Source organism: Pecten maximus, chromosome 7 (assembly GCF_902652985.1).
Source record: "Pecten maximus chromosome 7, xPecMax1.1, whole genome shotgun sequence".
In the NCBI taxonomy this organism is placed as follows: domain Eukaryota; kingdom Metazoa; phylum Mollusca; class Bivalvia; order Pectinida; family Pectinidae; genus Pecten; species Pecten maximus.
Window position 1 is genome coordinate 5681246 of NC_047021.1, and position 19159 is coordinate 5700404.

The 19159-nt window shown below is 36.6% G+C and overlaps 1 protein-coding gene across 1 annotated transcript; it reads left to right on the top strand.

The window, feature by feature from the left end:
- The first annotated feature begins 1429 nt into the window (after positions 1-1429).
- Positions 1430-17230, top strand: LOC117331419 (amidase-like). The gene is made up of 11 exons (XM_033890123.1): positions 1430-1709; positions 3470-3577; positions 5473-5587; positions 5824-5996; positions 6829-6968; positions 8455-8655; positions 8785-8859; positions 9781-9937; positions 11284-11346; positions 12196-12483; positions 12778-17230. The coding sequence occupies exons 1-11, from the start codon at positions 1685-1687 to the stop codon at positions 13032-13034; spliced, it is 1602 nt and encodes a 533-aa protein (XP_033746014.1). The 5' UTR covers positions 1430-1684; the 3' UTR covers positions 13035-17230.
- The last annotated feature ends 1929 nt before the right edge of the window (positions 17231-19159 follow it).

The following is a 19159-nucleotide window of genomic DNA, read 5'->3' on the forward strand; positions in this document are numbered from 1 at the left end:
AACCCCCCTCAAAAGTTGCAAATTGCCCCATGATGCAACTTTACGGTCATTTAATGAAATATCCATTGTAATGAACAAACAAATTTTTCACAAATAAGAATTTTTATATGTTATAGATTTAAAGTTTGTATTCAAAAACTCTGTTTTTAACATTTATTTTTTTGATTTGGAAAACGGTCACCGTTAGGTCGAAACAGGCCAATATGCGCCATACCTCTTTCTCGGCTGATCTCTGTATTTGTTCTGCAACTGATTTGGTTTTTTTTTTGCTTTAACTGTGGAGGCTTTTTTTTGCTTGTCTTTTAAATCTACACACAGACGCAATATGTGTTTTAAGATATTCTATAGCTTCTGCCTTGAAGCTAACAGATGATGAGCATTTTTAGCACACGAGTCGCACATGAAAACAAAAAGAATGAGGTGCCCCTCGAGCTTTATATCCAGATACTTTTCAAAATCTGAACGGTAGTTATCTTGAATAGCCTTATTCTGAGACAGAGAATGAAACCGTTTACTCGAAGAACTACAAAAGAGGCAGCATTGATTAATTAACTGTTTTCGAGGAGTATTGCCTACCATGGTGTTGATGAAAGCAGTTCCTTAAGTTCCAATAATGATGGAAGTTTTCGTATCACGTCCGAGGTGACTCGAGGAGTTTCGTGTGTCACTGTGTTGTCTGCGTCACATCATGAATTAAAGAGTTCCAATCCTAATGACCGCCTCTGTCATCATGTAGCACCACAATAGTGTTACAACTGCCTAAGGAGACAAGCCTTGCGTTCAATCATTATCCAACCAATTCACGCTTTATCAGTGTGACGTTGTGTGACATTTATCTTTCTTTTTACGAGCTCCAAGTATCATTACTTGTATTATGGTCGGTCTAGTTTTTTTCTTTCAAGTTGCATGTACCATTATTGGCATTAATCCCAATATCCAGTTAAGAGGTGGAGCTTATAAATATAGCTGTCCAATAATTTCCCATACTCGGAAATTGTACACAAATATGTACACTGACTTCCTGAATTTAGATGTTATTGAATACCAAATGTATACAGCAAGGTAAGTAGTAATCATGAAAAAAAATAACAGAAGTTACTGAACCGTTTTTTTTGTTTCCGTAATTTTTAATTTTGATGAAACAAACTCTTCGAAAAATGCCAAGGTTAGTTCTAATCATTTTTTAATCCGATCTGAAAATATAACAGATTTCCTTACACAACGAATGACGTAACACTTTCACGAAAAAAGTTTATGATGGAAACTTCATAACCGTTTTCGGTCATTTATTCCAACTGTAAGAAATCTAACGGTTGGTGAGGAACGCTTTGTTATGTCCTGTAACGGATTTTGGACGGCTGATTTCCAGTTTGCACACTTTGAAGCTCGTTCCCGTTGCATTTTCCCTCTCGACGGCTTCCCCTCGCCCATGATGTATTTGTTAGTGTTGACAGATTCCTGCTGACCAATAAGCGCTATAATGTCCTGGGTGGATAATGCTTCTCTGAAACGTTTGCTTTCGAAGTTTGGTTGATCGACGGATACAAGTTATACAAGTCATTCACTCTCGATATTTCGGTCGGCGTTAACTCGTTTGCGACGTGAACTCGTTACCGCCCACCGAACAGTACACAAATGGTATCACTGCTCTAGAGTGATATCGGACACAAGCTGCAAGTTAACAATGGCCGACCACAGACAGTCTCCCGGTGAGTACCTCATCTATTGAAATAATGAAAGTATGTGTGTGTGTTTGACACATAGTTAAGTGTGGGAGCGCGCGCACACACACGTGTGTGTGTGTGTGTGTGTGTGTGTGTGTGTGTGTGTGTGTGGCTATGTACAGGACACATATCATGTCGTACACATATGCGCTATGCATGCAAACGTTCACTACGTCGCCCCTCACTAGGTTATAATCAAGTATATTGGTGTTTACAGCTATAAATCTATCTTATGTGTACATGGCTTCCCTACTGGGAAGTATTTACTCTTTAGGGTGACATTTTCACTCTAAAATAGGTAACAATGTTTTAATTTGATATCGCATGCAGCAGTTCAGATGATAGTACGCGTTGGGCACATATGTGTGTAACCTCGGGCGTTGACCTAGATTAGCTGTGGTTGTCTTTCGTGGTAAACAACACTCACGAAGCATTATAAGCAGTGACAAGGATTATAGCGTCGTTCGCCTATTCATGCAACATTATCGGGGTTAAAAACGATTGCCTTCCAGTAAAGATTTTGTTTGGGTAACAGTATCAAAGTAAATAGGTGTTTTTGTTTTAAGTCTCAAGTGACCTGTTCTAGTCGCCATTTGTCCGTTGTCGTACGTACAATTTACATTTTCGAATTCTTTTCAATAACCAAGAGGCCTGAATATTGGGTCTATAACATGCTGTGGTGAACGGCTATCAAGATTAATCAAATGAATGGCCTTTATTTAAGGTCACATGGGTCAAATATGCTAAAATCTTAAAGCTACTTCTTCTCATTAACCAAAAGCCCCAGATACCATATGTTAGGCCTGTAAGATGTTTGGGTAAAGGGTCATTAAGATTGTTCGAATGAATAACCTTGACCTACATTCAAGGTTCCAGGAGTCAAATATACTAAAATATTGAAACAACTTTTCATTAACAAAGAGGCCCAGATACCTGATATAGGGCAGATAGTATGCAGGAGTGATGGGCTATCAAGAATGTCCAAATGAATGACCTTCACCTTCATTCAAAGTCATGGAGGTAAAATAGGTTAAAATCTGTAAACGACTTCTCAGTAACAAAGAGGCCTAGATACCCGATATTGGGCCCATAGAATGTTTGGATGAAGGCCCGCTATATACTATAAATATTGTTCAAATAAATGATTTGATAGCATATTTGTGTGGTTTTGTTATTTGCTTTTTTTGTTTTTTGTTTTTGTTTTTTTTAAATAAGCGTAACGGACATGCATGTAAGTTTACATACAAATATTCTGAATCGATTATGACATACAGACTGTAATACATGTATATCATTATCGATCTTTGAATGAATAGGGTGCTAAGCACCGATGACTTCATGTAATGGGTTCGATCAATAATAAGTCAGGTTTGTTGAGCTCCTGTCCTGCGATACATACTTCCCACTTTTTGTAGTTTTTGAGATCGTACATACCAATGATAAATTTATGTCATGGGGACACCTCTTCTCAAGATAGATATGGATTTAAGGGAATTGTGCGTCAGACGATTCGCCTGTTGGCATTTCTTTTTTATAAATATATTCAAATATGAATGCATAACAGTATGTGGATTTGACAGAAGAGGTCGGTATAAGACAAGAGAGGTTATAGTTGACAGAAGAGGTCAGTTTTCCATAAAAGAGCTCAGTATTTGACGGAAGAGGTCAGAATTGACAGAAGAGGTTATTATTCCATAGCCTTTTTCCGGCTACACTATCATGTATGATTATATATTTTTTCACAGAACTCCTGAAAAGTCCCGCAGTACTGCTGCCGTCCAAATCAGAATTGACGAAGATCTCGGAGGATCTCCGCCTGAAATGCACTGAGGAGGAGATAAATGCTTTCCACGGTAAAGACAGATCGAACATTAAAGTATGCAATTGTGATGAGAGCCAAGAGTAAGCCACTGGAGTGGATTAGATGGTCCCAAGTTTTTATAAGCTTAGTTTTTCGAACACATGGTATTAGGGTATTCCCTGTTTACACGGTGCTCTAAACTATCGGGATGGTTTCATAAAAACTATGTTTCCCGAATTTTAGCTAAGTGGTATGGTCTGTTCAACCCCCGTTTTAGAAATGTAAAATAAGAAAGAAACTATATCGGTGTATTTTAATCGGTACAGTTCGACTGGTTAAAAGCTGGACCTATCGTATGATCTTTGTATTTTCCGTATGCCTTGTAAACTAAGTCAAACACTCGAATGTATCCAGTCACACACATTAAACATGATAACCAACGCTTATTCATGTATACGACCTTGAACATAACAAACAAACAGAAATTTAAAAAAAAAAAAAAAAGCGTATGTGGCTTCCACATGATTCACTCAACATTGATAAAAACGTTTAATCTGGAATGTAGCCAAGTTTAAGGCCACATACGATTTACAGGGAACACCACTTCTGACAGTAAGCCTGTAATAAACAGGATGTAAATAAAATTATCTTGATAAAAATCAAGGCCTAATGTAAATTTGATGTTTAATCTAGATTTAAACAGTGTTATATATGCAGTTAAAGCTATTTAGTTTCAATTTAGCTTCAACTGCATATGTTACCACGTACGTAACATCTTGAATGTTCTGATTTTGCCTCTGGAATACCTCTTCGCAACCCCAACTCATTTGTTCAAGTTCTTACTCCCTCTTTATCTTTCTTTTTTTCTTCTTAGGTATTTTGATGGATGTCAATGACCATTATAACACAAGTACAGCCTCTTAATACGTGTTTCTGACGGACATATATATTTTTAAACAACCCACGGTACTATATAAGTTATATATATACGTGTTTCTGACGGACATATATATATAAAAAAAAATTTCGGTACAAAAATTTTATTCCCCCAGCTGGAAATATCCTAGATGTGTGTATACACTTATGCCTAAGCAGTAATTGTATTCACACTTCTGTATTTGTTAGGAGTTGCAAGGGTTGAGGAGCCCTGAGTTCATCTCCCCAAACAATAGTGTTGTCCTCACGCAGGAGGGCTATCCTACTGTACTTGCAAATAATATAAATTATATGTCTATAATATTCATAACGGTATAGTCATTTTTGGAGATATCTTATAAAGGTTAACGGGTAGCAATATTTCGGGAAATTTTAATTGAACAATCAAAGGGGAGTAATTTGTTAAATTGATATGGATACTAAAATACTCAATTAAAACATGTGTATGAATTAAATGAGAAAACAAGAAGTCAAATCATTGAAAGGCCAAAAAATGACATATATTATTAAACAACTCTCGGTATTATATAAGTTATATATATACGTGTTTCTGACGGACATATATTATCAAACAACCCTCGGTATTATATAAGTTATATATATACGTGTTTCTGACGGACATATATTATTAAACAACCCTCGGTATTAAATAAGCTGTATATATATATACATGTATACGTCTTTCTGTTTGAAAATTTGCACGCTATCATCACACGACGAGTGTAAATGTTCAAAACACGAACTTCTAGTGGACTGCTCAATATTGACAATATACAATACGAATATATGTCATGCGATCATACAGCCACCGGTAGTTAATCGCCGTCATATGTTACAAATTGGCATTTTACAGAACAAATATTTTATTGTGATCGATGTCCGAGATATGTAACACATTGGCATTGTATAATACGAATATTTCATTGTGATCGTAGGTAATGATTGATATTACGAGGGTGTCTCAGACGTATGTAGCATCACCGGTATGATTCGTGTATATCTCTCTTACAGAACACTTTAAAGGTACTATGAAGACTTACCAGAGGGTCAATGAAATTCCTGAACCGCAACTCCCAGTCAAGTACCCGAGGACACCGGGCCACAGAGAAGCGAAAGACAGTGCGTGGTGTGTATATCAATAAAGGAAAAAAAGTCGTAATGTGTCATGGTATTACTTTTTCTGTAGTGATGGTACAACCACGAAAGCACAGACCGGCCCGTTTCTCAGCTTCTCAGGAATACAAACCGACATGTGTGGGGACTTTAAAGGAATGAAGGATTTTATGTGATGAGATATGTCATCAAAGGCTCCAACACTTTTTTTTTTTTTTTTTTTCTAAATCGCTGTTAATTGTGATTTAGGTATTGGAGATGTGACATCAAAGGTGCTGACACTGGGAAGTTGGTTGGTAAAACCGTGGGAGTCAAAGACAATGTGGCTGTGGCAGGAGTTCCAATGATGGATGGTAACAAACAGTTGGAGGGATACACCCCGGAATTCGATGCGACAATCGTCACAAGGATCCTGGATGCTGGTAATGTGGTATCAGAGATCACCATTCAACAGCATGCAGTTTTGTTTAGACCTTTCAAACACATTTACTTTCATCACTAAAAGTTATGATTTCTAAGTGATCATCTCAATCAGGCTCTTCTGTGAAAAATATATTTGAACAATGTAGATTATTAGACATATTTAACAGCCAAGAGTTTTCAAGTATTAATTGGCTGAAGAGTACACTATTTTATTAACTTAAGACAATTTCTTTAGCAAACTGGAGAAATGAAATTTTTACTTCCACGAAAGGAATCAATTATAGAATTTACAAGACTGATCTTCGTTTAGAGAATTATTTATTAGAACCCCCCTCCCAAATTAGCCAAAGCGTACTGTAAATTTAGAGTAGGCAATGCAAAAATACCAATTGAAAGTAGTATATGGACTAATATACCACGGGAACATAGAATATGTACTTTATGTAATTTATTTAACTGTGATCAGCAACTTATACTCAATAGTAGACGGAAATATATGTCTAGATATTATTATGAAAGACCAAATACATTTAAATTTCATACATTATTCAATTACGTAACTAAAAATGAACTTATTTCATTGGCTAAATTTATTATTGATATAATTATAATAATTAATTCACAATACTGATGTCCATCCTGTTTTACCATGTTTCATTGTTATCCATTTGTCTGCATTGTTATTATCTACACTGTACTGTTTACGAGAATATACAAATTGTCTTGTCATTGATGCTACTACTGATTTTTACTGATAATTCCAAAATGATACTTCAATGTTTGTATTCTATTTTACTGGATGTGCAGGAATATCACGTTTTATCCCGACAGGTGGGCGTATTTTGGGTAAGACGGCATGTGAGGACCTCAGTTTGTCGGGGAATTCGTGGACACCTTCTACAGGACCTATCCCTAACCCCCACTGTTCTACACGGAGTGCCGGGGGGTCTAGTGGCGGCTCCGCCTCACTGGTCAGTAACCCCTCATCGTCAGTATATGGTCTATGTAAACAGGTTACTAGGTATACCGTGTAGATATCTGGTCAGTAATCCCTCGTCGTCAGTATATGGTCTGTGTAAACAGGTTACTAGGTATACCGTGTAGATATCTGGTCAGTAATCCCTCATCGTCAGTATATGGTCTATGTAAACAGGTTACTAGGTATACCGTGTAGATATCTGGTCAGTAATCCCTCGTCGTCAGTATATGGTCTGTGTAAACAGGTTACTAGGTATACCGTGTAGATATCTGGTCAGTAATCCCTCATCGTCAGTATATGGTCTATGTAAACACGTTACTAGGTATACCGTGTAGATATCTGGTCAGTAATCCCTCGTCGTCAGTATATGGTCTATGTAAATAGGTTACTAGGTATACCGTGTAGATATCTGGTAAGTAATCCCTTGTCGTCAGTATATGGTCTATGTAAACAGGTTACTAGGTATACCGTGTAGATATCAGGTAAGTAATCCCTCGTCGTCAGTATATGGTATATGTAAACAGGTTACTAGGTATACCGTGTAGATATCTGGTCAGTAATCCCTCGTCGTCAGTATATGGTCTATGTAAACAGGTTACTAGGTATACCGTGTAGATATCTGGTCAGTAATCCCTCGTCGTCAGTATATGGTCTATGTAAACAGGTTACTAGGTATACCGTGTAGATATCTGGTCAGTAATCCGTCGTCGTCAGTATATGGTCTATGTAAACAGGTTACTAGGTATACCGTGTAGATATCTGGTCAGTAATCCCTCGTCGTCAGTATATGGTCTGTGTAAACAGGTTACTAGGTATACCGTGTAGATATCTGGTCAGTAATCCCTCATCGTCAGTATATGGTCTATGTAAACAGGTTACTAGGTATACCGTGTAGATATCTGGTCAGTAATCCGTCGTCGTCAGTATATGGTCTATGTAAACAGGTTACTAGGTATACCGTATAGATATCTGGTAAACAGGTTACTAGGTATACCGTGTAGATATCTGGTAAACAGGTTACTAGGTATACCGTGTAGATATCTGGTCAGTAATCCCTCGTCGTCAGTATATGGTCTATGTAAACAGGTTACTAGGTATACCGTGTAGATATCTGGTCAGTAATCCCTTGTCGTCAGTATATGGTCTATGTAAACACGTTACTAGGTATACCGTGTAGATATCTGGTCAGTAATCCGTCGTCGTCAGTATATGGTCCATGTAAACAGGTTACTAGGTATACCGTTTAGATATCTGGTCAGTAATCCGTCGTCGTCAGTATATGGTCCATGTAAACAGGTTACTAGGTATACCGTGTAGATATATCTACAGTTCGCGTTATTAACGTCACATATAAGATGGACAGCATTGCACCATAGACCTGTCTCACCATTAAAATTCACCTCACAGTTGCTCTGTAGTTATCAAATAACACATTAACTCGATAGATGCTCAGAGGCTTGATTTCATTTCGATTCAAGGTTGCCCGAGGAGAAATAGACATGGCGATCGGTGGTGACCAGGGCGGGTCTATCCGAATTCCGTCGAGCTGGTCTGGAACTGTCGGACACAAGCCAACGTTTGGACTAGTTCCGTATACAGGGGCAGTCCCTATAGAGATGACCGTTGACCACCTGGGGCCCATCACGCGCACAGTGGCGGATTGTGCTCTCTTACTGGAGGTGGGTAAGGTATCAGCTCGTGGATTCCAATGCAAGTGGATCACATCTTTTAAAATCATTTAATCTCAGTTCAGGCATGTCATCTTTCATATCTCTTCTATTAGAATTGTAAATGTTTTATTTATACAGGTGTTGGCTGGGTATGATAATGGAACGGACCCTCGACAACATCCGTGCATCGAAGTACCTCCCTACTCCAGCCTGGTAAGTTCACACGTACCCTTACTGGTGATTTACCTTCTGTAAAGGGTAATTAAGGTTTTAAAGTGATTCGGTAACTGGCTTATGACTGTATCTCAATTTCAGTTGGACCTATACAAGCATGTCTTTGTACAATCGGTTTACCACCGATAAGTTGTTTCTTGTGCATTTCGATACATGTCAATACCGCACCGTTTTCATAATTTTTACAACTGTAAGTTAGTAGTCACTTAACTATGCTCGGACGTATAAGAAATGAGTTGTGTTCTGAGTCTAGATTGAAGGATCAATTTATACATAAATGGTTTCATTATATTGATAATTCTTCAAGAGGATAAACATAGTCCATATTCAAGACACAATTTGGCATAGAAAAGTATTTCTTAGGGATTTATGAATTTTTTTTTTTTTTTAAATGGAAAAATTGTGTGAAAATTTCGATCCTCTAATATCAAACTACCAATAGAACCACGAAGATTATTTGGTATACCTCGTCAGGAGAGAATTTGTAATTTGTGTAAATCATGTATTTGGTATTGAATTTCATTACATTTTTTAAATGTGAACATGAATCTCTTACATGTTTGAGAAAAAAATATATTTCAAATTATTACTTATCAGACAAAATGCAAGAGATGTTCAATATATTTAATGTCAAAGTCTACACAAAAATCTATAGATTTTTTGAGAAACTAAGTAAATTGATCCGAAATCAATTTTTGTATCATGCTCCTTTCTTTAATCTTCTTAGCAATAATCACAAATATGTATTGCATAAATTATTGTACAAATGTATAACTGTACGCCATGTATCATTGTTGTTATATATGTATATGTGACCTGTTACGCACGTTATTGTGTCAGTGATACCAATAAAACCTTGAAACCTGAATATGTCTGATCAATGTCTCCCGTCTCGGACAGCTTACTCAAGGTGTGGCTGGTAAACGAGTTGGACTCGTGACAGAGGGATTTGAAGGAATAGACAAAGGTGTTTGTACTTGTGTCAGGGAGGCAGCACATTTACTACAGGAGGCGGGGGTCGTGGTGGAGGAGGTGTCCATCCCACTTCATGCCGACGGTAGGTCTGGTGTGTGGAGGAGTTAAGGGATTCGTACAAAACAAAAGAGATCATACAATACAATAGTGCTCATGTTGTGTTCGATGGTTTATTACCTAAAACCTTACGGGTTATCAGTACAAACACACACAGACCTCACATACACACACAGACCTCACACACACACACACACACACACACACACACACAGACCTCACACACACACACACACACACCGACCTCTCTCTCTCACACACACACACACACACACACACACACACACCTCACATACACACACAGACCTCGCATAAACACACCGACCATACATACACACACAAGCCTCGGATGCACACACAGACCCATCATCATCATCATCATCATCACCATCACCACCACCACCATCATCTACTATAGGTTACATCATCCTTTATATTTTCAACCAACATGGTCTTAATGCCAATAATACATGATGAATATTTACATAAAGTATATCGATAAACAAATGTATATGTTTTACGTCACTCGTGCCTTATTAGCCTCAAATATATATCTAACATGTTTACGAAGATCACTAATACATATTATCATACTTGGTAACTGGATTAGTTTTTAGATGGAAGGACTTCACCAGTAATATGGTTTTATGTATTTTACTCTGTACTTTTACTTACTTTCCGGGATTTTGTACTCTTCGTTTTACGGATAAGGACCGTATGCGTCAAGTAGCATTTGTTGATATTGATTTTCTGAGATATCGCTTACGTAGAGCTGTAATTCGGTCATTAAACCAGAACTTATTTTCTGAACTAGGAAAGGTATGAGTGTCAACTTTAACATGGGGCTTATCAATATTACTATTGGACGAGTTTCTTAGAAAAAAAAGTTCCATAGTTCCAAGTTAAAGCTCAGTAAAATTAAACTCTTACACAGGTATCAATAGAATCTTGATTATGGAACTGTTTTTCGGGGGAGTCTAATATACTTTGATTAGAGATCATGACTTACATGTCCCTTTGATTTTGTTGTACATGTACTAGGACACTACCATACTCTCAGATACGGGAAGTTATGAATAGAAAGGGAAATAAAATGTTGGTAGGTCTGTACACAAAAGTTCACTACTGTTCGGATTTCAATTCTATACTACATATAGAGAGAAATCAGCTTTTATGATATCAAAATGACACCGCGGATTTACCGTTTGTTCATATGTTTTGGCTTCTTCTACAGCTTGGGGTGTCGTTTGTCTCTGTGATATTCGTGCTTTGTTTTATGTTGTGGAAGCAGGGTCCTATTGATATTTTAGCTTGATGTACCACATTTTTTCCCATTTTACTGGTTAATATGATGTTTAATAACTGCTTTAGGTCTTGACATATGGACTCCAGTTTGTTTCGAAGGAGCCTATAACATGATGATAAAAGGAAATGGTAAGTCTTGTTATTATACAGCAAACCCTACATAGGAGTAGTATACTTCCAGGTGTGTCTATCAGGAACCATGATTAACCACAGATATGATAACATGATTAACCACAGATATGATAACATGATTAACCACAGATATGATAACATGATTAACCACAGATATGATAACATGATTAACCACAGATATGATAACATGATTAACCACAGATATGATAACATGATTAACCACAGATATGATAACATCATTAACCACAGATATGATAACATCATTAACCACAGATATGATAACATCATTAACCACAGATATGATAACATAATCTTCCATTTATAACCCGTGTAACAGGAACAGGATTACAGTGTCTTGTGATCAAATTCTATTTTCGAGCGGAACTTTATATTATTGTAGTTATCAGCTTATATAAGAATGGAAATTATGATTTTGTACAGTTGTCTAAATATACAAATCGAGATCTTGCAGTATGTGTAATACATTTGAATGTCAGTAATGGTCGTGTTAAGAGACCGTCAACGTTTCATTTGATCACTTGTTAACAGCTGTCCTCGTCTGTGTAGTAGATTGAAAATCTTAAACTAATTGAAGGTCTCTTATAATTTTTGCGGTCATCCTTTCTTAGCTCGACTTACATGACAAGCTACAATATGTAAGTTTCAAAAATATAACCGCAATTATTCAAAATAAACAGATCATATCAGACTGTTAAATCCCCCACCCAGTTTTTTTAATATAGATAATTTAAAGAATCAACTCCAGATTTGTGATGGTTGCTAGAAATATATAACCCGGAATTTTAAAGTTACTTTTATTCTTTAAAGTTTGGTTCCTTTAAATAGGGAATGGTCAGAATTGGAAGGGACATTACTGTTTGTCAATGCAAGAGGCTCTAGCACGTGGTTACAACCTGCGTCCACATGACTTCAGTATGCCGTGTAAATTGCTGGCGGTTTTCTCAGAGTACATGGCCAGGAACTATCAGAACAAATTCTACGCCAAAGCACAGAATCTTACCCGTCTACTCACCCAGGCGTATGACCATGCGCTGAGGACTTATGATGTCCTGATAATGCCCACGCTCCCTTCTACAGCAATGGCTCTGCCTACAACTGAAACATCTATATCGGGTAAGTAAGAGGAAAGGTGTACAGTATTTAACTGTGTATCTCGGGTAAGTAATTATATCTGCCTTCAACCTGTATATATGCATGTCTTGGTAACAAGGTCACTACTTGTTCTGACGGTCAGATACTGATTTCAAATTTAGTAATAAACCGTAAATAGGTCGTGTACAATAAAAACACGGACCTGTATAAACATTTATTCCTTCTTCTGTACATTATAAACCTATATAGATGTAAGGTTTGCGTGTTGAAGCACGTTATCTGCTGCATACAACGTTTCAAAATTTGTATTTTCAGAAATTCTCCACCTCACATTTGCAATGATAAAGAACACTGCACCTTTTGACTCAACTGGACATCCGGCCCTGACAATAAATGCGGGACTATTGGAGGGACTTCCGGTCGGGATGATGCTTGTGGGTCGACACTTTGATGACTTAACAGTCCTGCAAATGGCACACGCTTTTGAAAAAATCAGAGATAAAAGCCTATCATTGTATCTAGATTTCCTCTGTATATATATGTATATATGCACGATAAAATTCAACTTATGACTTGGACTGTATCATTTAAAGAAACAACAGAGAAACCAACATAATAATGATACCGTGATTCTTACTCAAGTTAGATAATACCGTCACTCTTGAAAATGTCCAAAAGAGAAATTAGTCAGAAATGGGACGAAAAAACGGTATTAAATCCTTTCCCTCTCAAGCTTGCCACCGGGAGCACATGCACCCGGATATCTACGAAAGCCTTTTAGTGTCAATAAGATAAAATATAGTTAATTGATACACGTGATAACGCGATAAACACGTAATTACGGAAATAAAGCCGCTTATTTGCGTTATAATGCAGAAAAAGGCGTAACAACGCGAACAAAAACGCAGTAACAACGCAAAAAAAAGTAATAACGCGAAAAAATCACGAAATAACGCAAGAAGAACACGCAATGACGTAAATTAATACACGTGATAACGAAACAAAAACACAAAATAACGTAAATTAATACACATAATATCGCGAATAAAACACGTAATAACGGAAATAGAAACACGTCAAAACGTCAATTAAAACACGAAATAAGGCAAATCAGAACACATTATAACGCGGAAAAAACACGTTCTATCGCAAATAAAACACGTAAAAACGCAAATCGAAAGACTATGAAAGAACAGAGATTTCTTCATTAATGATATCTAAAACTCTCCTCAAACCATTGATCAACACTGGGCAGATAAGTGGTTAGTAAATTTTAATCCTGCTAAGACAGAGGCATTACTTGTTTCCAACTTTGAGCTTGACCATGTAATTAAAAATAAAGTTTGATCATGTAAATCTTGACTTTGTAGAGATGCATAAGCACCTAGGAGTAATATTAGATGAAAATTGTAAATTGAGCTGCCATATTGAAAATATTTGTAAAAATGTGTCAAAACAGGTACTAGTAAGTGTTTTACGAAAACTGAAATTCAATAATGTATGTGTTGAACGGACGAACTTTAGATAAAATATACAGATCATACATTCTTCCTTTACTAGAGTGGTCTAATCCTGTTTCTCCCAAAACTGAAAATCAAGGCAAAATTGTTTTGGGAGAATCGGGATTTGTTTACACAGAGGTCTAATTATTAAGTAAACATAGAAGGTCATTATCTCTCTCATTCATTTATTGCAAAATCGAGGTAAATACAGGTAGATAGGTGAAAGAACTACAAAAATGTCAATTTAATGTTATACTTTGATATGTGAAATTATGATATTAAATTTCATACATAATCATATATATGTGAATATATGTTTCAAACATATTCTACACTTTAAAAAGTTAAAAATAATGCATATATATGTACTTTTTACTGATGATATGATACTTGTACAATGGATAACTAATATGCACTATTATCTTCAAAATAGAATTTAATAAGCACCACATATACATCCATACATACATTACAAATGAACGATATTTATATCATAAATAAACCAATAGTTTACTTTCTTTGTACAGTTGTATAATATTTGTACTGTATAACAAAATATGAATTTATACTAAGGATGACACATTGTTAACAGAACTGTATGTAACTACATATATGTAGTATGTTTTTTTTCACTCCATTTGTAATAAATATGTTGCTCGGTCGCAATAGTTGATGTAGTCGTTGCGTAGAAGGGTTTTCAGTTGGGTCAAACGGTTGTTTAGTTGTCGGTATCTGCGTCTCTTGGGCATTTGCAGTCCTCTGGCAGCAAAGCTGAAGTCGGGTGATGTCGTTTGTAGCCTGGATTTCTTTGAGTACACGGATGAAGATGTAAATGTTTGGATGTGCGTGTGGGATCCTCTTGGTTGCTGGTAGTGGCAAAGACTAGCATGCGTTGGTTGACTGTGTTGTCATCAAAAAGGAGGAATTGGTCACCGTTATTGGTTCGAGTCCATTCATCTTCCAAAATGATGTCTGCCAAGGATGTCGGTAGCTTTGGTAGTAGTTTGCTTCTGGAGTGGTCAAGGGATGTCTTACAGGCTGCGTAGGTGGGAATCTGCTCAAGTAGTGGTCTGTCAGCTGCCCAGGCCTGTGTCTGTAATTTGGATACTTCTTCGTCGTAGATGGCGGGTATGGGTTTGAGTTCCTTCCTACACCTGTCCTTGATGCTGTTCATTATCTTCTTAACTTCCCCCTGGAAATGGTTGGGTGGGTGGTTGTGTTGACTGAATTTTACAGGAATATCATTGGTAGTATTGATGGTTGCAGGACAGTCTTTATCACAGCATCTCCAGTAGGTAGTGTCTCTGTAGTTGTTCTTCACCATGTACCGGTATCCAGCCTGGAGTAGAGTCCTAACACCATGTTTGTTTGCAGTAAACTGGACGTACTTGGTAGTTAGCCATACTGAGAATGATGAATTTTCTGGTGATAGACTGTTTTATATACTTATTTTTAAGCTTGGGTGTTCAGTGCATGGCATGTAGCTTGGGTGTTCAATTTTCTTCATTAGCTTTAATTAGTTACATCTCTTCTGAGGTTGAACGAATAGCTTAATTGGTACAGACAACATCTCTCCTGAAGATGAACATAGCCTAATTAGTGACACCTCTCCTGAAGATGATAATTTGTAATATGAGGAATGCATATAAAAAAAAAGTCAATTAAATCAAAAATATTAAAATATAAATAACTTAAAATAATTTATCATCTTATTAAAATGCACGTTTTATTTTTAAATTCAATCCATCTGTGGATATATGGATAAATATATTATCTTTATTTATTTGTCGACTGATACATTCAGTAATAGACACCTTGATTTACCTGTAAAGGTAACAAGAACGTTGATTTACCTGTACAGGTAGCAGTTAACTTCATTGTTAAAACTCCTCCTACATACAAATGTAAGTTTTTGGGAGAACAAGGATACATATTTTTCAGTTTTGGGAGAAACAGGATGACACCATTAGAGTATGGGACGGATGTACTCTCGATGATGCGGACAATTTAGAAAAACTCCAGTTAGAGTATATTCGTTTAATTACTGGATTACCTTCTTAAACATGTAGGGAATCATTATATTCTGAGAGTGCACTAGAACCATTAACAAATAGAAGGAAAAGAAGAAAATTACAACTTTTCTACAAAATTTACGCTAATCTAATGCCGGACTATCTTACAGCTTTAGTTTCGCAAAATATACAATATAACCTCCGTAATGCTAACAACTACTGTTAACCTAATTTAGACTTCATCTTATCAACACTTCTGTTTCCCCTCTACTATTCGGCTTTGGAACAACTTAGAACCTCACATAAGACAGAGCATGTCAGTCTCAGTATTTAAAGACACTCTCCGTAAGCTTAAAGACATAAATAATCCTATTTATTATTTGACTGGTGACAGGAAAACTAATAGTTTGCATGCCAGATTAAGATGTAGATAGTGTACTCTAAATGACGACTTATTTCATGCTAATTTTATTGATTTCCAACTTTGTCAATGTGGACACTATTGAGCATATAGAAAATGCTTACCATTTTTCTTTAATTGTAACAAGTGTGTAGATCAGAGAGTATCGCGAGTTAAATGAGTTCATCCCACTAGACCTGCAACTAATATTACACAGAAGTCCTGGAAACGGATATATCGGAAGGAATGGAAAGACAACGGTAAAAGCAAAACATGGCATGAGATATGATGAACATAGAACAGCTGAAAGTATGGAATAGCACAATCTTAAGAAATGTCAGCTGAGTCGAGTAAGATCACTCACTGTCTAAAAACAATACTTTAAATCTTTCTTGTCAAAAATTTTCTAATTATTCTTCAAAAACTGTAAAATAAATTGTAAATGAAGGAGACTTCTACATTCTCTCCCTACGCTTTCCTCTAATTATCACCCCATTTCTACTCTTCTTAAACTCACATTTTCAAAAAATAAAATCACTTAATGTAAATCCTCTTGTCATTTGTTTGATACAATGTCCAAGGACACCCAGAATATTTCAAGATGATCTGTTTGATCTATGATGATCAACGAGTTGGTTGGTTGGTTTTTTTTTTTTTTTTAGAATTAATTTAGAAGCTGCCGGGTAAGTTACACTCAGAAAACTAACTTAAAAGTGCTTTAGTTGTTGAGGTTTTGATATATCAAATGTTATCAACTTTTTCGACTATGAATTAATTAAAACAAACTTGTGTGTTTGTTATTGAAAAAAATAGTCACATGCTGATGAACAGAAAATAAAATGATAAACAGATGAGTCCACTCACATGCATTATCATTTGTAGACATGGTTATTTATACGGAAGCTAATCTGGACAGAGTCCAAGATCAAAGGTTTGCTAAATCCCAATCGTAAGTACACTTTTATGTTTCGGTCAATCTCATCCATCGACAAAATGTGTAAATGCGTCTTTTCCATGAGTTAATTTAGGCTTGAAATACGTAACAATTTGGATTTTTTTCACGTTATTACGTGTTTCGATTTACGTTATCACGTTTTTTTTTCATGTTACAATGGGGTTTTTTCGCGTTATTACGTGGTCTGATGTGCGTTATTTCGTGTTTTATCGCGTTATTACGCCTTTTTTCTGCGTTATAACGCAAATTAGCGGCTAAATTTCCGTTATAGCGTGTTTCAATTAACTATATTTTATCTTATTGACACTAATAGGCTTTCGTAATCCCCTAGCTGCGATAACGTAGCTCTGGACGACGGACGGACAATTTCTGACAGATGGTCGTCGTCAGAGCTACGATTCCCTCCCATTGCTCGTAATGTAGCAAAACAGTGAACCTCGAAAATGCTACAAATAGCGGATATCGTTTAACTTTGGAGTAATAGTTCGTATAATTAAACATTTCTAATACAATTTTGCAATGTATTAGCCTACCGTCTAATCTAGAAATCTTTAATTCGCATATTCTGATATCATACTGCTCGGACTTGTCTCCGTGATCCGCCATGATACTTCTCGAAGAACTCTCGCGAGGATTCTAACCCAAATATGGAACCCGTGATCCATATATGGATGAAGCTACTACGATAAATAAATACATAATCAGAGATATTTAACCACTCTTTTGTAACTCTTGTGAAGAAAGCGAATCTTACTTTGCGTAATTAAATAATTTCAGAATGAATTGACCTTCCTTACCGAGATATATTACTCCGAATCTGTTTTTCTGTTGAAATCTCGCGGGAAACCTCATTAGCATCAATTTATTTTGATTTCCTTATAAGGAAATTGACCTTTACACTTGTATCAAAGATGGCGGTATGTTTGAACTGATATCTCCGTGTGTCTTGCTCGTTTTGGATTTTACTATTTATTGTCAAACATTTGAAGTAATGTGCAGGTTTGTTGCTTGAATATTCATAATAGATACCAGAATCATCAATTTACATGTGTATTTTTATCCGAGAAAAATTTTACCACTGCTAATACTGCCCGATGTGAATCACATCGGGGCTTGCTACACTATCGGCAATGGGAGGGACTTCATACCCTGCCGGAGAGCAGTGTAGGCAGAGTATGAATATTCGTTCTAGTAATCCCCCTGCGCGCGCTGTGTGGGGCTGTCATATGAAATATATAGGGAAGATAGCTCTCACTCTTTATGTTACATAAGAATTTAACATTATCATGAGTACAATGTCTCGCCACGGTTTCGGGATTTTGAGTAACCTATGACCACAGGTGCCTGACTCGTTTTTATAAAATAATAACATATAGAGTACATATAAATGAGAAAGGTTCTGAACTCCCCCAGGCTTGAAATCTGATGTATTTATTTCTAAGTACCGTAGCTTCGGTTGTATTGGGTGGATTTTTTCGAAGTAGGACTTAAATTAAAGAGAAATGGTCAATCTTTAAAATAAGCCATAACATGTTGTCGATTTCTCGATATTAGTTTACCAAATCGGGCGTGAAACTTCAAAATCCCCTCGATTTTGTTTAGTCGGACAAGTTGACGTAACGGGGTCACCACACTTTGACTCTATTGGACATAGCTTTAAATACGAAGTCCACGGGTTAATCACGAGGTACGCTTCATCAGATCACCGAATACAACTATTACATACACTTACTTTATGTATACGAGCACCCTATCGACGGCCCCGGGACTTTTTATGCATACTGATAGCAGATTTTCCACTTGAGTAGCCATGTTGTGTCAGCCGCGG

Coding starts and splice junctions, on each gene's coding strand:
- LOC117331419 (XM_033890123.1), top strand. CDS start 1,685: ATGGCCGACCACAGACAGTCTCCCG. Junction 8,860..9,780: donor TACCTCCCTACTCCAGCCTG/GTAAGTTCACAC, acceptor CGTCTCGGACAG/CTTACTCAAGGTGTGGCTGG. Junction 9,938..11,283: donor CATCCCACTTCATGCCGACG/GTAGGTCTGGTG, acceptor TAACTGCTTTAG/GTCTTGACATATGGACTCCA.